Source organism: Coregonus clupeaformis, chromosome 6 (assembly GCF_020615455.1).
Source record: "Coregonus clupeaformis isolate EN_2021a chromosome 6, ASM2061545v1, whole genome shotgun sequence".
NCBI lineage: Eukaryota > Metazoa > Chordata > Actinopteri > Salmoniformes > Salmonidae > Coregonus > Coregonus clupeaformis.
In genome coordinates, this window is record NC_059197.1 from 19,149,344 (window position 1) to 19,171,748 (window position 22,405).

At 45.9% G+C, this 22,405-nt stretch overlaps 1 protein-coding gene across 1 annotated transcript in view; it reads left to right on the forward strand.

The window, feature by feature from the left end:
• The window catches only part of LOC121567698 (calsyntenin-2), a 405,076-nt gene that overhangs the window by 158,350 nt on the left and 224,321 nt on the right, over window positions 1-22,405 (forward strand). The window contains exon 2 of the mRNA XM_041877918.2: window positions 16,727-16,849. Within this exon, the coding sequence (XP_041733852.1) occupies window positions 16,727-16,849 (123 nt within the window). The remainder of the gene's footprint in view (window positions 1-16,726; window positions 16,850-22,405) is intronic.

Consider the following 22,405-nt stretch of genomic DNA (forward strand, 5'->3'; position numbering starts at 1 on the left):
ACCAACTGTTGTCACCTTCTCACCAAGCTGCTTGGCGATGGTCTTGTAGTCCATTCCAGCCTTGTGTAGGTCTACAATCTTGTCCCTGACATCCTTGGAGAGCTTTTTGGTCTTGGCCATGGTGGAGAGTTTGGAATCTGATTGATTGATTGCTTCTGTGGACAGGTGGCTTTTATACAGGTAACAAGCTGAGATTAGGAGCACTCCCTTTAAGTGTGTGCTCCTAATCTCAGCTCGTTACCTGTATAAAAGACACCTGAGAGCCAGAAATCTTTCTGATTGAGAGGGGGTCAAATATGTATTTCCCTCATTAAAATGCAAATCAATTTATAACATTTTTGACATGCGTTTTTCTGGATTTTTTGTTGTTATTCTGTCTCTCACTGTTCAAATAAACCTATCATTAAAATTATAGACTGATCATTTCTTTGTCAGTGGGCAAACGTACAAAATCAGCAGGGGATCAAATACTTTTTTCCCTCACTATACATACATATACAGTACAAGTCAAAAGTTTGGACACACCTACTCATTCAAGGGTTTTTATTTATTTTTACTATTTTCTACATTGTAGGATAATAGTGAAGACATAAAAATTATGAAATAACACATATGGAATCATGTAGTAACCCAAAAAGTGTTAAACAAATCAAAATATATTTTATTTTACATTTACATTTATATTTGATATTCTTTAAATAGCCACCCTTTGCCTTGATGACAACTTTGCACACTCTTGCTTTTCCTTCACTCTGCCGTCCGACTCATCCCAAACCATCTCAATTGGGTTGAGGTCGGGGGATTATGGAAGCCAGGTCATCTGATGCAGCACTCAATCACTCTCCTGCTTGGTCAAATAGCCCTTACACAACCTGGAGGTGTGTTTTGGGTCATTGTCCTGTTGAAAAACAAATTATAGTCCCACTAAGCCCAAATCTGATGGGATGGATGCTTTGGATTCTAAATAAATCACAGACAGTGTCACCACCAAAGCACCCCCACACCCATAACACCTCCTCCTCCATGCTTTACGGTGGGAACTACCCATGCAGAGATCATCCGTTCACCCACACCGCGTCTCACAAAGACATGGCGGTTGGAACCAAAAATCTCAAATTTGGACTCCAGACCAAAATACACATTTCCACCGGTCTAATGTCCATTGCTCGTGTTTCTTTGCCCAAGCAGGTCTCTTCTTCTTATTGGTGTCCTTTAGTAGTGGTTTCTTTGTAGCAATTCGACCATGAAGGCCTGATTCAAACAGTCTCCTCTGTACAGTTGATATTGAGATGTGTCTGTGACTTGAACTCTGTGAAGTATTTATTTGGACTGCAATTTCTGAGGCTGGTAACTCTAATGAACGTATCTTCTGCAGCAGAGGTAACTCTAGGTCTTCCATTCCTGTGGCGGTCCTCATTATAGCTAGTTTCATCATATCACTTGATGGTTTTTGCGACTGCACTTGAAGAAAGTTTCAAAGTTCTGGAAATGTTCCGTATTGACCTTCATGTCTTAAAGTAATGATGGACTGTCGTTTCTCTTTGCTTATTTGAGCTGTTCTTGCCATAATATGGACTTGGTCTTTTACCAAATAGGGCTATCTTCTGTAAATCCCCCTACCTTGTCACAACACAACTGATTGGCTGAAACGCATTAAGAAGGAAAGATATCCCACAGATTAACTTTTAAGAAGGCAAACCTGTTAATTGAAATGCATTCCAGGTGACTACCTCATGAAGCTGGTTGAGAGAATTCCAAGAGTGTGCAAAGCTGTCATCAAAGCAAAGGGTGGCTATTTGAAGAATCTCAAATATAAAATATATTTTGATTTGTTTAACACTTTTTTGGTTACTACATGATTCCATATGCGTTATTTCATAGTTTTGATGTCTTCACTATTATTCTACAATGTAAAAAATTGTAAAAATAAAGAAAGGTTTGTCCAAACTAGTGTGTATATACATATCTTTTTAATAATATATTTCCCTTTATTACTTTACAACCCCACCACCCCTCCCCTAATTGGAGTAAACTAGTGAACAACAACGCTTAGACCTCTACTTCCAGCTTATACATACTATATACATTTTATGCATTTTACAATAATTATATTTTGTTTGTTTTTACTCCTGAACTTCCTCTACCCTCAACTTCTCCGATCATTTTCAATGTCCATCCGGTTTGCTTCTATACGCCATATCTTTCTAACTGTGCTCTTTCACAAAAGCTCTCAACCTATAACCTATGGACACAGTATACTTTACATTAGTTATCTTGTTGTTATTAGTTGTTGTTAGTTGTTATTAGTCCCATCCTTCAGCTCCATTCAACACCTCCCATCTATATCTTAACACCATCCATATCGGATTTCTATTTGCCATATATTTTTCAACTGTACTGTGATGTTTCACAAAAGTTCTGAACCCTTCTATTCTCATTGTTTCTACAGATTGTAAATTGAAAATAAATATTTTTGCTAAAAGTATTATTACATCATTGATCAATTGTCTATGACTTTTCAGATCACCCAGTAGTGCTATTTGCAAGGTAAGCCCCAGGTAAATATTGCAATCCTTCAGCCATTCCTGGACCTGTGACCATAAACAAGCTAAAAATGGACAGTACCAAAACAAATGATCTAATGATTCTGTCTCTTCGCAGTAAAATCTGCGGAGCTGGGAAGATTGTATCCCCCATATAAATAACATTCTATTGGTAGCAAGAATGTTGTATCATAATTTAAATAAAACAATTCGAAGGTAGCAAGAATTTGTATAATAATTTAAATTGAACAATTCTACGTTTTGAATCCGCGTGTGATGAGGTGTGAATGAATGAGTCAGGCGCAGGAGGTAAAACACGAAGTCCAGAGTTTATTCCGTTTACATAAATAAAACGCACCAAGCATCAAAACGAAACTATCACAAGGGAAATATTCCACCTGGGCAACAACAAATGGAGGATACTCACTCTCACAATGAAACAATCACTCACAAAGACAAGGGGAACAGAGGGAACACTTATACACATACTAATTACGGGAATGAGCACCAGGTGTGTGTGATTGACAAGACAAGACATGACAAGTGGAGTGATGAGAATGGGATCGGCAGTAGCTAGTAAGCCGGTGACAACGAACGCCGAAACCTGCCCGAATAAGGAGGGGAGGCAGCCTCGGCGGAAGTCGTGACACCGCGTTTTGAAACACTGTGCAATGGAATCGGTACATCAAAAATCTCTTCCCAACTATTTTGCAATCTATATGGGACGGCTGTCAATCCTTTGGTCCTTAAATGAAAGTGGTATACTTTTGTATTTATCACAGTTTTCTTTAACCAATTATTTATTGCATTATTTGTTCTGTCGTATCTGGAGGAATACATTGAAATTGCGACCAACTTTCTATGGCTTGTTTTGGAAATAGTAATATAACTGGTATTACTAATCACTCTCCAGTAGATATAACTGGTGTTACTAATCTCTCTCTCTCTCTCTCTCTCTCTCTCTCTCTCTCTCTCTCTCTCTCTCTCTCTCTCTCTCTCTCTCTCTCTCTCTCTCTCCCTCTCTCCCTCTCTCCCTCTCCCTCTCTCTCTCTCTCTCTCTCTCTCTCTCTCTCTCTCTCTCTCTCTCTCTCTCTCTCTCTCTCTCTCTCTCTCTCTCTCTCTCTCTCTCTCTCTCTCTCTCTCTCTCTCTCTCTCTCTCTCTCTCTACTGTCAGCTACTATCAGAGAGAAACCCAGGTGAAAGTTCAACAACTCACAACAGGGAACTAAGTGTGTAACTAACGCAAATAAGTTTAAAGTCTTGCTCCTTTCTCCCTCTCTTCACAGTAAAGATTATTCAGATTGATCTCACGCTGTCTAGAGAAACAGTGTCTCTATGTCGGATGTCAAACAAAACATATTCACAGGGCGCATTTGGTCTTCACAGAGTCCTCTATCCATCGCTTTTTGAATTTTCGATGCTCCCTGGCGGCCAGATCCAGCCCGCGGGCCGGATTGAATGTGCTGGCGGGCAGATCCAGCCCGCGTGCCGGATTGAATGTGCTGGCGGTCAGATCCAGCCCGCGGGCCTTGAGGTAGTCACGTGCTCTACGTGGCTGCTGGAAAGAGATAGATGAATAAGTGTATGAATAAAGTAATCTGAAGGCAGTTGATAGATGGGACACCAGCTTACATTTCTCATTGAAGAGTACTCGATCAAAGACCGACAGTCATAGTGAACCAACATAGTGTACAAAATGATCCAGGACAAACCAACATAGTGTACAAAATGATCCAGCATGAACCAACATAGTGTACAAAATAATCCAGGACGAACTAACATAGTGTACAAAATGATCCAGGACAAACTAGCATAGTGTACAAAATGATCCAGGACTGACAGTGTTATGATTGCTATACACATGCTCCATACAACTTTTACACACATGCACCCCCCCCGTGTTGATTTCTGTCTCCCCTGATCAGTCTCTCTAAAGCCTGAGGCTCCCTCCCTGATTTCTGTCTCCCCTGCGCACACACACACATTGTTAACCGGATTACGGTGCGTAACACACCTCTCTGTACAAAGACTGTGGCCTTCACTTCAAACAGCCAGCCATCCTAACAGGATTACATTTTGAAGGGTTTTATTTACTGAATGTGTTCTCATCCTGTTTCCCTGCTGGCCGGCGGCCCCAAACAATCATACATATTCTCCCAGGATCAAAAGAGAGATGTATCTCTCTCAATGACACACACACACACACACACAGGCCTTATTCCCTCTCCTTTCAACATGAAATGAACTCTCAACAAGCTGATAAGATTATATAACTTTTTTACTTATGAAACGTTTCTCCTCGTGTCTGCCTGTGAGGACGGTGAGTAGAGAGGAATTTGAAGTAAATTTGATTTTTAAATGGCTGTTGTCAAGGTAGCAGAAAATCCTGATTTTGATTGGACTTTGATGGGCATTACCATCTGCCATTAATCAATCAGTCACAGTTCTACTTATAGTGTTAGTGAATTACAGTTAGAATATCATATACACATGCTAATACGCTAATTTATTGACTGTATATCTGAATATTGCAACTATCTTACTAAACAAAACAGTGTAAGCAGTACAGCAGAACAGATGTGCCATTTCATCCAAGATTCATAAATGCAATTATGGGCTGAGCTGCCGTATGCAGACAGATACTTCCCAAGGTAAACATTTAGCTCACGCTGTAGAGCCATTAGATCAGAAGGGCCATAACTGGCATGTGAAAAATATGCCTACTTTATTTTGGTTCAAAATTATTGTTATTATGCTGTGTGAGAGAGAGCAGTTGTTTTATAACTGCCGTAATGCCCCTATATTAATGGATAAAAGCCCTCTCTCGCTCTCCTCTCTCTCTCTCTCCATCTCTCTCTCTCTCTCTCTCTCTCTCTCTCTCTCTCTCTCTCTCTCTCTCTCTCTCTCTCTCTCTCTCTCTCTCTCTCTCTACTCAGGGGGTAAGAGTGGCTCTGTGCAGCTCAGTGCAGTCAGGCTCTGCCTATCTCTGCAGGTTAATAAGTCCCCATCTCCAAAAATAGGGCTGCTGCACTTCCCACAACACGACCACGCAACACAACATGACACAACACGACCACGCAACACAACACGACCACGCAACACAACATGACCACGCAACACAACATGACACGACCACGCAACACAACATGACACAACATGACCACGCAACACAACATGACACAACACGACCACGCAATATGACACAACACGACCACGCAACACAACACGACCACGCAACATGACACAACATGACCACGCAACACAACATGACACAACACGACCACGCAACACGACCACGCAACGCAACATGACACAACACGACCACGCAACACAACATGACACAACACGACCACGCAACGCAACACAACATGACACAACACGACCACGCAACACAACATGACACAACACGACCACACAACATGACACAACACGACCACGCAACGCAACGCAACATGACACAACACGACCACGCAACACAACATGACACAACACGACCACACAACATGACACAACACGACCACGCAACACAACATGACACAACACGACCACGCAACGCAACACAACATGACACAACACGACCACGCAACGCAACACAACATGACACAACACGACCACGCAACGCAACACAACATGACACAACACGACCACGCAACACAACATGACACAACACGACCACACAACTTGACACAACACGACCACGCAACACAACATGACACAACACGACCACACAACACAACATGACACAATACGACCACGCAACACAACACAACAAGGCACAAGACGACCACGCAACACAACATGACACAACACAACACGACCACACAACACAACATGACACAACACGACCACGCAACACAACATGACACAACACGACCACGCAACACAACATGACACAACACTACCACGCAACACAACATGACACAACACGACCACGCAACACAACATGACACAACACGACCACACAACAAAGCAAGTGCCTCATTGCAGGGGATGTGGAGAAACATCGAACACTCTGTAATAGTGTTCTACTCTTTCTCTTCCTCTCTCTTTTTCTCTCTTTCTCTCGCTCTCCTTCACTTGTTCTTTTTCAGTGTTTTCTTCAGCCAGGAGAAATCCAACTTTTGATAAGACCTTGACCTTTATTACTGAGTTTCATCTGGGTAGAGACAAAGACAACAGGAAGAAAGATAAAGGAAAGGGATGGACAGAAAGAGAGAGAGAGAGAGAGAGAGAGAGAGAGAGAGAGAGAGAGAGAGAGAGAGAGAGAGAGAGAGAGAGAGAGCGAGAGAGACAGAGACAGAGACAGAGACAGAGACAGAGACAGAGACAGAGAAAGAGACAGAGCGTAAGAGATAGAGGGTGTGTGTGTACTGAGTGTGTATCATGGAAGCGTCTGGATATGTGTGGTTGGTTTCACAATGTTATTCCAGGGTGTTATCCCAGGTTTAGCCCACCTCACAGTTACCCCAGGGTTGGATCACGCTTGGTTCAGACTTAAATATTCAATTGATGTAGCTAGAGTTGACTGGGACAGCCCAGCAGGTGTCTGAGTGTTCTCCAACCCATTTTAACAGCTGGAGTGAAACCAGCAGTTCCACCACCACCACCACACAGGGATCTGGCACAGTGAAACCAGCAGTTCCACCACCACCACCACACAGGGATCTGGCACAGTGAAACCAGCAGTTCCACCACCACGACCACACAGGGATCTGGCACAGTGACCACGCCCTGAAACACACCCTGCCTGAGGCTGCCAACAGTAAACCCAGCAAATCTTCACAGTCTGGCGTAACACCTGTAGTGCAGTCAGAAAACTAAACCAGTTCTCTGAATTGTAGTCTTCCAACTGTCTTTGGATGTCTGTAGGAGAAAATGGCTAAAATACATCAGATGAATCATAGGACTTGCCAACAGTAAGTTAGTCTTAGAGGGCATTCAGACTGCTTCAGAATGTTTTGCTTCAGACATCCAATTTTGTGAGGGGTCGAAGAGTTCTCCAAAATGTCCTCCATATTTGATTTCCTTGACAGTGTACCAGACATGTTATTTATCTGTGTGTGTTGGAGGTGAGCAGGTTAGAGTTGGAGAGGGACAGGTGTGTGGTGGTGGCCTTGGGGTGACAGGTGCAGTGACAGCCAGGTGTACAGAACAGTCACCTTGCTGTGTGCTGGTTAAGTAATGAGGAGCTTTTTATTCTTCCAGACTACCAAAACACTGCTGTCAGATTTATTTGGTGAACGTGCCGACAACTGTTATCCTTTTATCTTCGTTTACCCTTCCTCCCATCGTTCCCCTCATTCTTTAGGAGACAAAAAACACACAGACTCTGCGCCCCTCGCCTCCCGACTGGTGGCACCGGCGTGTTTTCTGTCATGTTGCTCTGTGAGGCAAAAGGTGTTGTGAGAACAGAGAGGCGATTAAAGTTGGCAAAGATCTTCAAGGTTCAAAGGAGAGGTCCCATGTAGCTCAGTTGGTAGAGCATGGCGCTTGCAACGCCAGGGTTGTGGGTTTGTTTCCCACGGGGGGCCAGTATGAAAAATGTATGCACTCACTAACTGTAAGTCGCTCTGGATAAGAGCGTCTGCTAAAATGTATGAGGCAATCAGTAAAATAGACTATGAGTGACGAGAGGGAGAAAAGGGTTAAGGGAAGGAGAGAGAGAGAGAGAGAGAAAGGGTTAAGGGGAGGGGAGAGAGAAAGAGAGGACATGGTTAAGGGAAGGAGAGAGAGAGAGAGAACAGGGTTAAGGGAAGGGGAGAGGGGGGAAAGAGAGAACAGGGTTAAGGGAAGGAGAGAGAGAGGGAGGGGAAATAGAAAACAGGGTTAAGGGAAGAAGAGAGAGAGAGGGAAAGACAGAACAGGGTTAAGGGGAGGGAAGATAGAGAGGGAAAGACAGAACAGGGTTAAGGGGAGGGAAGAGAGAGAGGGGGAAAGAGAGAACATGGTTAAGGGAAGAGAGAGGGGGGAAGAGAGAACAGGGTTAAGGGAAGAGAGAGGGGGGGAAGAGAGAACAGGGTTAAGGAAAGAGAGAGAGGGGGAAAGAGAGAACAGGGTTAAGGGAAGGAGAGATAGAGAGGGAAAGAGAGAACAGGGTTAAGGGGAGGGGAGAGAGGAAAAGAGAGAACAGGGTTAAGGGAAGGGAGAGAGGGGGGAAAGAGAGAACAGGGTTAAGGGAAGGAGAGAGAGAGAGGGGGAAAGAGGGCACAGGGTTAAGGGAAGAGAGAGAGAGAGGGAAAGAGAGCACAGGGTTAAGGAAAGAGAGAGAGGGGGAAAGAGAGAACAGGGTTAAGGGAAGAGAGAGGGGGAAAGAGAGAACAGGGTTAAGGGAAGAGAGAGGGAAAGAGAGAACAGGGTTAAGGGGAGGAGAGGGAAAGAGAGAACAGGGTTAAGGGGAAGGGAGAGAGAGAGAGGGAAAGCGAGAACAGGGTTAAGGGAAGAGAGAGAGGAAAAGAGAGAACAGGGTTAAGGGGAGGAGAGAGGGAAAGAGAGAACAGGGTTAAGGGAAAGAGAGAACAGGGGTTAAGGGAAGGAGAGAGAGGGAGGGAAAGAGAGAACAGGGGTTAAGGGAAGGAGAGAGAGGGAGGGAAAGAGAGAACAGGGTTAAGGGAAGGAGAGGGAAAGAGAACAGGGGTTAAGGGAAGGAGAGAGAGAGAGGAAGGGAAAGAGAGAACAGGGGTTAATGGAAGGAGAGAGAGGGAGGGAAAGAGAGAACAGGGTTAAGGGAAGGAGAGGGAAAGAGAGAACAGGGTTAAGGGGAGGAGGGAAAGAGAGAACAGGGTTAAGGGAAGAGAGAGAGGGGGAAAGAGAGAACAGGGTTAAGGGAAAGAGAGAACAGGGTTAAGGGGAGGAGAGGAAAAGAGAGAACAGGGTTAAGGGAAGAGAGAGGGGGAAAGAGAGAACAGGGTTAAGGGGAAGAGAGAGAACAGGGTAAAGGGGAAGAGAGAGGGGGAAAGAGAGAACAGGGTTTAGGAGAGGGGGAAAGAGAGAACAGGGTTTAGGAGAGGGGGAAAGAGAGAACAGGGTTAAGGGGAGGAAAGAGAGAACAGGGTTTAGGGGAGGGAAGAGAGAACAGGGTTAAGGGAGAGAGGGAAAGAGAAAACAGGGTTAAGGGGAGGGGAGAGAGAGAACATTGTTAAGGGCAGGAGAGAGAGAGGAAAGAGAGAACAGGGTTTAGGGGAGGGGAGAGAGAGAGAACAGGGTTAAGGGAGAGAGGGAAAGAGAGAACAGGGTTAAGGGGAGGAAAGAGAGAACAGGGTTAAGGGGAGGAGAGGGGGAGAGAGAAAACAGGGTTAAGGGGAGAGGAGAGGAGAGGGAAAGTGGTTATTGAAGGGAGGGGAAAAGAGAAAGTGGTTATTTCAGAGCGATAGGGAAGGGGCCGTGGGAAGAAAAAGGAGGGTTAAGATAGAGATAAATAAGTGATTTAATGTTCTCTGCGTCCTCTCAGGGAGGATATAAGTTCTAATAATTCACACGGACCTATTGATGGATGTAAGGGTTGATGTGAGGTGTGACCCAGGTGCAGTGCAGGTTAGACAGTAGACAGTAGGCAGTAGGCAAAGATGGTGAAACAAGGATCTTTACTGGTGTTCCCAAAGCCAGGATACAAAATAACGGACTTATCACGAAAAATAAAGGAGGAGCAAATTGGTCTCCAAAAACAGGCTGACAGCAAAAATACGAAATACTAACTATGACTGAAAACAACAATGAAACAGGGAGAACACTTCTCAAGTACCTGTACTTCCGTCTCGTGATCAGACACTGATCCATACTGCTTGACATCAAGTAACTAGCAGAGAAAACTGAGCAACGGAACACATGGAAGTGAGGGCATAAATACACAGGTGAACAGATAGACCCAGGTGACACCAATAGGATGATGATTAGTCCCGACTGTGAGTGAGGAGGTGCCTGAGGTTGTCGGAGGATGACACCTAGTGGGGCGCTCAGGAACTGCGACCCCCTCCTGTAACAGATGGACATCTCTGTGTTGCTGGGAGCTAGCGTGGGTAACTGTTACTTTAATTGCCTGTTGGTGTCCATAATGGATAACTGTCTCTGCAGCGTTTGCTTTTCATTATGCTGATGTATTCATCATGGCCTCCTGTATTGAACTTATCTATCACAGTTTCATTTCCTACAGATTTCTTTTTAAATTACAACTGTTTCTCTTCTCCTCCTGTCCGTCATACGGGGTCTTCAGCTTCCTCCGCCTGCCCGATGAGTTGCGTGCACCAGCCAGGCGAGTGCCCATCACACCATCCCCACCACAGTCAGAAATTAATCAGCCGTTACGGCGTCACGGCAACGCTGGGAGGGATGTGTTGAGTCAAATCCACGTTAGCATGTGTAAAAGGTCAGGTGTGTATGCTCTAAACCTCACCTCTCCACCGCGAAGCGACAGGAGCGCATTAGCCTGTAGGGTCTGTAGGATAACTCTATTCCCTCCATCCACTGAGAAATAATTGAAAAATATATTCAGTGCCCTTAAACTATCCCTCATTAATGATGAGGTGAAATTACATGAGAAAGCTATTATTATGACAATGTACTATCAATTCTAGTATAAATGTGAATTAAATTGGTCCAATACACCTATGTCAGTGTATGACTATGATAGCAGCTTGGTTGAAATAGGTCTGTGAATGTCTGTCTATTTTCCTCCACAGCTCCTCTCTTCCTCAGGTCTATCATAATCACTCAGACTGCTCCTGAATGGACACATGAAAGCCGATGGCCTAATCACTCTTATTATGTGCAGAGATGCTAGTACTTTGAGAACAAACTACCAGTGCTTCATAAACACACTAATGTGGAATAGATTCAGGGCGTACTGCTCTGGGTTGCTCCAGGCTCCATTTTGCTGGATGGTCTTTATTACCTTGCTATTTTGTCAGATAAATTGTTAAAAGCAGTATAACAAATAAAAAGTCAACACAGACCTTGTACTGTTGTGCATCTGTCCAGCATGGAGTATGTCTCTAGTCTAGACCATAGGGCATATGTTTGTGTCTAAAGTAGTTTGTTGCTTCTTTTGTTGCTTTGTGAAGAGAATCGGGCTTCTGTGGAGAACATGGCACTTTTGCGTAGCGTGTGGCATTTTTGCTCAGAGCACAGGGCTCTTGTTTGGAGCACAGTGTCTTTGGATGCTGTTCACATGCACCCCATCGTGTTGCTTTCAGTTTTTCTCTGTGTGTTGCTTTCTGTGTTGCTCTCTGTGGAGTCTGATGTAAGGTCCTGTGTCTCAGTGGAGAGCTGTGTCTAAAGCCTTCTGACAAAGAGTCCAGCTGGTTTTATCTAGTGGAGCACGCTGCCAGAAAGGTCATGGTATTTGAATCTCTGCTCAGGTCTAAAAAAGCAAATAATAAAGCGAGGTTAAATCAAACAAGCAGCGAGGGAAAACAAGGAGCGGCACATTAATTTCTGAAGTCCTCAAGATGTAAAAAAAAATAAAAAAAATAAAAAAAAATAAGAAGCTCTCTACCTCTGCTAATCGTGTTTTCCCAAGACAGGCGTGAGTTTTAGCGAGGTGGAGAATCAACCTCCCTTCATTCACAAACAAAGGTTATCGCATGGCATTAAAATGCTGCTTTAAGTACCCAATGAAGGTGTTTTCTTTTTTAAATTGAGGTCGCAGGCGCGACGAGTCCCCCAAGGGCTCTCTCGTTTTAAGGTGTTTTAGTGGCTGTCTAAAGCCTGCAGGCTGGAGAGGTATTAGACGAGACAAACATCTCCACGCAGAAAACGAACCGTTTCCGGTGTGTCTGTTCTGTCTGCTGAATGAATCAAGACACAATTCCAGCTGTGTACGTCTGGCTGTCTGGTTCACCTTGTTGTATTTTTCATTCATAGTGAAATAATGCACCTTGGCTGTGACTGTTTCACGTTGCCTGGTTACTGATCAGTGGATAAACTGTGTTTAGTTTAGATCCAGCATGGTATTTTGGTGTGTGTGGTTAATCACTTAGAATTTTGGCATTAGCGATATTAACACCTAGGATTTGATCGCAGTAAGTGGCTGCAATGCCTCCCAAGGGGCCTTCCTCCGTCCTCCATCCAAGTGATGGCGTATCGCTCGTTCATTTCTCTCTTCCATCCCCATTGTCCCCCCATTTCCAAGTTAACCCAGGACTATCTGTCTGGAGATAGTAGGATATCTATCTCTCTCCCTGTCTCGGGACTCTGATGTCTCTGGCCTGTCAACAAATGGGGGGCATTGCATTAGGATGAGGATGGGGGTGGGGATGAGGATGTGGATGTGTGGAAGGGGTGGAGATGAGGATGTGGATGTGGATGTGTGGAAGGGGTGGGGGGTAGGGGTGGGGATGAGGATGTGGATGTGTGGAAGGGGTGGGGGTGGAGATGAGGATGTGGATGTGTGGAAGGGGTGGGGGTGGGGATGAGGATGTGGATGTAGATGTGTGGAAGAGGTGGGGGTGGGGGTGGGGGTGGGGGTGGGGATGAGGATGTGGATGTGTGGAAGGGGGTGGGGGTGGGGATGAGGATGTGGATGTAGATGTGTGGAAGGGGTGGGGGTGGGGGTGGGGATGAGGATGTGGATGTGTGGAAGGGGTGGGGGTGGGGCAGTGGTCTAAGGCACTGCATCGCAGTGCTAACTGTGCTACTAGAGATCCTGGTTCGAATCCAGGCTCTGTCGCAGCCGGCCGCGACCAGGAGACTCATGGGCGGCGCACAATTGGCCCAGCGTCGTCCAGGGTAGGGGAGGGAATGGCCGGCAGGGATGTAGCTCAGTTGATAGAGCATGGCGTTTGCAACGCCAGGGTTGTGGGTTCGTTTCCCATGGGGGGCCTGTATAAAAAAAAAAAAAATGTATTCACTAACTGTAAGTCGCTCTGGATAAGAGCGTCTGCTAAATGACTAAAATGTAAAATGTAAAAATGGGATGAGGATGTGGATGTAGATGTGTGGAAGGGGGTGGGGGTGGGGGTGGGGATGAGGATGTGGATGTGTGGAAGGGGTGGGGTGGGGATGAGGATGTGGATGTGTGGAAGGGGTGGGGGTGGGGATGAGGATGTGGATGTGTGGAAGGGGTGGGGGTGGGGATGAGGATGTGGATGTAGATGTGTGGAAGTGGTGGGGGTGGGGGTGGGGATGAGGATGTGGATGTGTGGAAGGGGATGGGGTGGGGGTTGGGGTCAACATGGGGATGGGCATGACATCACCTGGGGCTGCACCATGAAGGCACAGCCACAATTCCAGGAGAGATGTTCCTCTAATGCCCTCATTACTCCTGCTGGGGAGAAACCATTAGGCCTACATCCCACACGCATGGACACACGCACACACACACACACGCACACACACAGACCAGGGAAAGTTTGTGGTGTCATTAACCTACATGGATACGTCTTCTGTGGTGGAGTGAGATTAAGATGCTCTGCTTCGTGTTGTATTGGTTTTACACAGGTCAAACGTTTCTGTGTGTCTGTTTAAGTGGGTTCACCAGAGAAGCATTCAATGCCGAACTGAAAAAAATAAACTGAGGGCTGATCTCAGAAGCCCTTTGGCTTGATGTTCCACAGTAGAAGGTAATAGTAGTCTGTATAAAACTGATCCCAGACCAGTTAGGTCAACCTGTATTTGACCTATCATCAGCTATGGTGAACCCGGCTGAACCATTCAAGTGCTTCTGGCCAGGATTTAAAACGTCAATAAGTCGCCTAAGCTTCAGGAGGACAGGAGTATTGTACATTGAGGTGGTAGATCAGCCTAATTCTAAACTAAGCCAAGTTTTCATTATCCTGTCAGCTTTGGTGTTTGAATAACACTATGTATTACATATTACATAACCGTCTCTACAACAGTGATACTGTAGGACCAGCTATTAAACATGGTGATAAAACTAATAAGGCAAGAACGTTGATCAGAGCTAGCCTTCGAACCCTAGAGCTAGGTAATATACTGTGGTTTTACCTCACATTGTTTCAGCCCAGAGGTCATTCATACAGTATATATCATGAGCTAATGGACGAATGTGTTATCTTCTCCGTAAATTATCTCTACAGGGTGCACAAGGGTCGTTACAATGCACTCTGGGAAGTCACTGCTCATTAATAGTTTTGGCATGGGGGTGGTGTTGGGGTGGGGGGTGGTGTTGGGGTGGGGGTGGTGGTGTTGGCATGGGGGTGGTGTTGGGGTGGGGGTGGTGTTGGGGTGGGGGTGGTGGTGTTGGCATGGGGGTGGTGTTGGGGTGGGGGTGGTGGTGGTGGTGTTGGGGTGGTGGTGGTGGTGTTGGCATGGGGGTGGTGTTGGGGTGGGGGTGGTGGTGGTGGTGTTGGGGTGGTGGTGGTGGTGTTGGGGTGGTGGTGGTGGTGTTGGCATGGGGGTGGTGTTGGGGTGGGGGGTGGTGTTGGGGTGGGGGGTGGTGGTGTTGGGGTGGTGGTGGTGGTGTTGGCATGGGGGTGGTGGTGGTGGTGTTGGGGTGGTGGTGGTGGTGTTGGCATGGGGGTGGTGTTGGGGTGGGGTGGTGGTGGTGGTGTGGGGGTGGTGGTGGTGGTGTTGGGGTGGTGGTGGTGGTGTTGGCATGGGGGTGGTGTTGGGGTGGGGGGTGGTGGTGGTGGTGTTGGGGTGGTGGTGGTGGTGTTGGCATGGGGGTGGTGTTGGGGTGGGGGTGGTGGTGGTGGTGTTGGGGTGGTGGTGGTGGTGTTGGCATGGTGGTGGTGATGTTGGTGTGATGGTGGTGTTGGTGGTGTTGGCATGGTGATGGTGGTGTTAGTATGGCGATGGTGGTATTGGGATGGTGGTGGTGGTAATGTTGGCGTGGTGGTGGTGTTACAGGGGTGTTGGAGTGGTGGTGGTGTTACGGGAGTGTTGGAGTGGTGGTGGTGTTACGGGGGTGTTGGAGTGGTGGTGGTGTTACGGGGTGTTGGTGTGGTGGTGGTGTTACGGGGGTGTTGGCGGGGGGGTGTTGGTGTGGTGGCGGTGTTACGGGGGTGTTGGTGTGGTGGCGGTGTTACGGGGGTGTTGGTGTGGTGGCGGTGTTACGGGGGTGTTGGAGTGGTGGTGGTGTTACGGGGGTGTTGGAGTGGTGGTGGTGTTGGTCTGCTTCAGGATCCTACTAAGCCTACTGCCTAATTTTAAATCGCAAATAGTCAAAAAGACCACACAATCTAAATCTGTACCTTCCTTTCTGATATTTTGTGATTCAGTGTTATGATTCATATAATTACAATGTCATTATACATTGTTGGGATATATAGATTCTGGTGCTTAGTAGCACACTTATGTTTGGCTTTGTTTATATACTTACAGTGCCTTATACCTACACCCAGGAACAAAGGCTCTGTAATGTGAAGTGGCACTAGAGACAGCTTTGCAAATTGTTTGGTGTATGGACTTTTTTCTCTCCTTTTCCTTCACTGAATGTTGGATAATGAGTATGCATGACCATGTACCCATAGGAAAGTGATACACATTAAGTATTTAGGCCATTTTCTCTTGGATGTGTATCACACAAAACGCCATAGTTTGGTATTGCTAACAACCTACAATTTCCTCCTATAGGAATTCACAGGATATGATTTGGGCATTGCTGTTCCCTCCTGAGTCAGCGAAAGCTGTGATTAAGTGAAGGAGTTGAGGAGGAAATGGGCTGTTGTTATCGTTTTTAATACCCTTACCTTTGGAGTATATAAAACGGTGAGCTAGCTAGCTAACTCCTGCTTCACGGCCCTCAGGGGCTTTACTCAACTATGCCGTGCTAATCGTCCCACTGCTCATGAACTTTGTTTTGGCTGGGCCCAGGAAGTAGTGCTCTGCTGGCAGCTCAATAGCGGTCATTGATCAAGCCTGGCGGAGCGCTTTGAGACCTGCAGGGAACGTTTGAGAGAGAAAAGAGAGGGGGAGAAAAGAGGTAGGGGAGATTAGCAAAATGAGAATGTTTCTCAGAAAAAAGGAAGAACGGAGATCCTCTGCCAGGGAAGACTGTGTGTGTGTGTCTGCGTGTGCGTGTGTGTGTGTGTGTGTGGCTGTTTTTCTAAGTGGGAGTTGCAGTGGGGTGAGGAAAGAAAAGCTGTTGTATTAATTTTGCACAAAGCCAGTCTCAGTTCACCCAGTAATTACATGCAGACTGAAAATGTATCAACTTCTGTGAAACATGTTTGACATTCTCTCTCTCTCTTTCTCCATCCCTCTTTCACACCCTCCTTTCTCTCTCGTAGTGAACAAACACAAGCCGTGGATTGAGACGTCATACCATGGGGTAATCACAGAGAACATGGACATCGTCCTACTGGACCCTCCCCTGGTGGCCCTGGACAAAGACGCCCCCATCCCTTACGCAGGTATGGTACGCCCCACCGCTGTATGATGTGATAGAATGGAGAGGGAAGTACCAAGTTGTGATGAATGGGTTAAAATCATGCACTCAGAGGACGACTTACAAGTTCTTAATTGCTGTGGTTGACCTTGGTTCTTGGGAGCTCTTGTAAAACATTAGCATAAAATGCATTAAGACGGAATGTGATATTTCTCACTTCTGTTTTCCAAGAAAAGAAAACAGAACGTCTGCTTTCTAATTTAAAACCTCTAGCTTTAAACTAGTACTACCAAACACGTTCCTCTAAAAGCTATTCACTCCCTTGTGTGCTTTAACCATGTCGATAACCAATACTAAAATGTTTCCGTCTTAGTAGTGCAAATACAATTATATTGAATCAATTTGATGGGAAGGTACCCCAAATAACCCCCATGTCAGATAAGGTTATCACACAGAAAAAGACTGACTGTTTACACTCATCCTCCTTGGTGACTATCTCAACTCCCCCATTGGGTTGCCAGTTCCTGGGGGATGCCAGTCTCGATATGTTGTCACTAGCTACAGGCTAACTGGCCAGCCTGGCTCCAGTGCCTGCTGCCAGGAAATCTCTGTCTCTCTATCTTTTATCTTTCTCCCCTCTCCCCCTATCTCTCTCTCTCTCTCTCTCTCTCTCTCTCTCTCTCTCTCTCTCTCTCTCTCTCTCTCTCTCTCTCTCTCTCTCTCTCTCTCTCTCTCTCTCTCTCTCTCTCTCTCTCTCTCTCTCTTTCTCTCTCCCTCTCTCTCTGAGCTGTAGTCAAGAGTATCTCCTAGAGACACAGTCGTGGTCTGACAGTCAGTCAGTAATTAACTGAAATTGTGTGTGTGGGTCTTTGCGTAGGTACCATTCACATTTCTCTCTCCCTCTCTCTGACTGACACAATGTCAGACAACCCCCCCACACACACACACACACACACACAGGCCCATAACAGATCATTCTACCACAATTCACTGGCCCATCACAGATCATTCTGCCACAACTCACTGGCCCATAACAGATCATTATGCCATGACTCCATCTAAGCCCTCACTGAGAGTGACATCAGTCAGAAACACTTCTGTAGTTCTCACCTCAACAGAGCGGGAACTCATTGACTGAGAGGAGCTGGACTTGAGACAAGAGACAGTTTGTCAGAACTAGTGAGATGTCTGCAGATGTATTTAATGTTGAAATGTGTCTACACCTGACAGACACAGACATCTAATGACAACTTGGACAAGAAAACTGGCACTGTGAATAACAGTATTCCTTTTACCATTCATGTTTGTCTGTCTTAAAATGATTAAATACCCAAATATTATTAGCATATGCCATATGGAAATGCTTTGCAACGTATACGCAGGGAGTCTGGAAGCAAGTGCAGAAGGTGAGTTTAATAATAACAAACATGAAGATAATACTAAACAGGAGATGCGTACTGAACGTAACCAAAACCAATACTGCCTGATGACTAAGGCAACTCAGGGCTATATGAAGGGATAGTAATCAAGGTGGTGATGAAGTCCAGTTGTGCTTAACAATGGGGAGCAGGTGTGTGCAATGATGGTTGCGCCGGAGGGAGGGAGCAGCAGTAGGCGTGACAGTATCCGCCCCCACTGAAGCACGGCTCCAGCCACAGGACGACGCCGGCCAGGAGGAAGACCCTGAGGGCGAGGAGCCGGCCAAGCCGGCCGGCGGAGATGGAAATCCCGGATGATGTTGTGGTCCAGGATGTCCGCCACCGGGACCCAAGAGCGCTCCTCAGGACTGTACCCCTCCCAGTCCACCAGGTACTGGAGCCTACCCCCACGACGTCGGGAGTCCAGGAGGGACCTAACAGCATAGGCGGGGGTCCCCTCGATGTCCAGGGGAGGCGGAGGGGTGTCGCGGGGGATGGCATCAGCCAGGGGACCAGGAACCACCGGCCTGAGGAGGGAAACATTAAAGGAGGGTGAGATCCGGTAGTTGGTGGGGAGTTGTAAACGATAGGTTACCTCATTGACCCTCCGGAGGACCTTGAAATCAAATCAAATCAAATTATATTGGTCACATACACATATTTAGCAGATGTTATTGTGGGTGTAGCGAAATGCTTGTGTTCCTAGCTCCAATAGTGCAGTAGTATCTAACAATTCACAACAATAAACACAAATCTAAAAGTAAAAGAATGGAATTAAGAAGAATAGAATAAGGTATATACATATGAAATGAGTAAAGCAGTATGTAAACATTATTAAAGTGACTAGTGTTCCATTATTAAAGTGACCAGTTATTCCATGTCTATAGGGCAGCAGCCTCTAAGGTGTCGGGTTGAGTAACCTGGTGGTAGCCAGCTAGTGATGGCTATTTAACAGTCTGATGGCCTTGAGATAGAAGCTGTTTTTCAGTCTCTCGGTCCCAGCTTTGAACTCGCCTTCTGGATGGTAGCGGGGTGAACAGGCCGTGGCTCGGGTGGTTGATGTCCTTGATGATCTTTTTGGCCTTTGTCATGGAAATTCTAATCAATAATGAGGAGAGACAAGTCAATCACAAATAAGGATATTACTTTATTCAGAACGTATTAATATGGTAGTAAGTGAGGCTGGCGAGAGCTCTGACATACAGACTGTACAAATATATTTTATAGCAAAGTCTACATGACAAACAGCAGATGTGTGGAATGGGTCAAAAGGTTAGGATTTGTATGAAATAAATTAATAATTCACATTAGACAGTATCTGCTATGAAGACTGTTCTCATTGAATGGAAACCAGGGTTTGGCCCCCAAGACAAGGTTCTTATCAACATTATCCATACCCGAGCCATCTCTCCCTGGCAGAGCATGTGAGCGGAGTGGAGCGGGAGCGAGCGGGGAGCGCGAGCGGGCGGATTTTGGACAGAGCGCAGAGCGGCATTTTTAAAAGGACGGAGCGTCGCCCTATGTCCCGCTCCAATTTCGCTCCGCTCACAACACGAGTCTGAAGCATGCTCAAGCCTGACCCAGAATCCATCTGTGTCTTGCACAGTCATCAACAGTAGACTATTTTCAGTCAAAACTCAGCTCAATAATGGAGTTCACCAAGTACTTCAAAAAGGGAAATGAGAAGTCATACAGTTGTACTATTAATATAAAACTAACTAACAATGATAATGTGGTACAATAAAAAGAATGTGGTGACATCGTTTCAGTCAGTAAAGATTCATTTTGGAATCTAAAAAGACATCTCTCGAAAACACGAAAGTGTGCTACGTGAACACGCTGGGAAGAAAGCAAAAGGTTAGCAAGTTGAATAGGGTAACTTGTAACAAAAGTGTAACGTAAATATAGCCTAATATTCAAACAAATTCGTTTTGTCATTCAAAGTAGGCCTAATATATGGTTTGTTTAATTTAATTTGTGTCGTCCATGAATTTGTATTATATAGAGCAAGAGGAGCAGCAGCAGCAACAAGAGAAAAGGGTTGAAGAATTCAAAAGTTTCTTCACTGCACGCAAAGGCCCAACCATAACAAGGGAGAGAAAAAGAGAGCTGGATGTGGCATTTTTTAAAATGATTTACATGGACTATGAACCGCTGAGTAAAGGAGAACGCGAAGGGATACAACACTTTGCCAGCGCAGCTCAACCGGGCTACACCCCCCCATGCTACAACACCGTACGGGACACACTCATGCCACATGCCCTGGAAGAGATGGAAGCCAAACTGCAAGACCTACTGCAAAATGGTGATGGGCTCGTTCTGTCAGCGGACATTTGGACCAGTAGAAGAGGGCACAGCTTCCTTGGCATCGTGGCCAGTTTCATTGATGGGACGTTCCGGGGGCACACGGTTTTGTTGGGCTGTGAGCACATACAGGGGCACCATACCGCAGATCGTATTTACCAAAAGTATGAAAGTGTACTGAAATATTGGAACGTGCAACGACGTGTGATTCGGGTCGTCACTGACAGTGCCAGCAACATGATCAAGGCATTTAACCTCCTCCCTGGCACTGAAGAGGAGGCGGAGGGTGAAGTGACCGCGGATGCCAGCAGCAGCGCAGAACATGAAGAGGAGGATGAGGGACCACCTGCGACCTCGCAAGTCCATGTGGAAGTGATAACCTCTAATGTAGAAACTATGATAAATCAGTACTTTACTGTGTCAAATTTACATCTGAGATGCCCCATTCACATGCTTCAGCTGGCGATCAAAGACGCCATTAACGAGCACGACAACATTAATAGGCTGTTAGTGAAAGTCGGGCACCTGGTGAAAAGTGTAGAGCACCCTGAACACAGAGGAAACCGACCAATTAGGTGTCCGCCCCACAAATGCCTGCGCCACTCGATGGAGCAGCCAGCTGCGGATGATTCAGTCGTTCATCCGGTTGTTCCAAAAAGACCCGTTATGGCAAAACAAACTCAAGTCTAATGTTGCTAACATCACCCTGAATCAAGTACGGCAGCTGACGCACCTTGTCAGTGTGCTGACACCACTGGCAGACCTCACAGACAAAATGCAGAAGGAGCTGGGGAACCTGGGGATGATCCTCCCTGCTGTCACAGAAATCAAATCCCTGCTCACCGATGACACTCACGCTGCACTTTCAATGGGCATCGCTGCTTTTGCAGAAACATTGGCAAACAACGTGTCAATTCGCTATGGAATATACTATACTGATAATCATCTCATTTTAGCATCAGTGTTAGATCCCCGTTTCAAGACAGAATGGATAATCCGAGATGAGTCTGTATGCAACAAACTCGGGGAGATCCGCGACCTCCTCATAAAAGAAGCTGAGGAAATTAACGCTCCCAGCGGGACACCCGAGACAGACATCCCACCCGCCGCTGACCTGAATCCCGAGCCTGAACCAAAAAGAGCTCGCCTGTTCGGGTCATACTTCAGTGAGCAGCTACGCATAACCGGAGACGCCAAAGGTGAAGTCGAAAATTACCTCTCATCCCCGAGACAGAACCCGGACGCAGATGTTATTCGATTTTGGAAAGAAAACTCCACGTCTTTTCCCCGCCTGGCTAAAGTAGCTCGCATTGTGTTCAGCATCCCAAGCGGGTCTGCGAGCGCAGAGAGGGTTTTCTCCGCTGCTGGCCTGCTGTCAAGAAACCACCGCATGAGTCTGAAGCCTCAGACATTGGCCAAACTTGTGTTCTTGAAGGTGAACTCAAAAGAACTGTAGATAAGGAAAGCAATTCATTTTTTATTTTTTATTTTTTATTTTAAAGTTTGACAATGGATATAAGACAATTAAAATTTTAATCCACGTGCAAACTGCGCAAAAGTTCAGTTATCAGAATTTTGGCCTAATAGTTAATTTACTTTTAAAACTTTGATGTATAGCCTGTATATTTTTATTTATATAATTAGGCCCATTGATTTGTTTAATTTTACAGGACTTTTTGTGTATATTCCTTCTTACATAGGCTAGGCCTAATTTGTAATTTGAAATAAAACATTTCTATTTGGAAAATGTTGTCGTTGCTCTTTAGTTCTTTGGGAGGAATGGCTGTGGTTTGGAGCGAGCGAGGGGGCGATTTGAGTGGAGCGCGATGCAAACTTTGTTGAGCGCTGAGTGATAATGA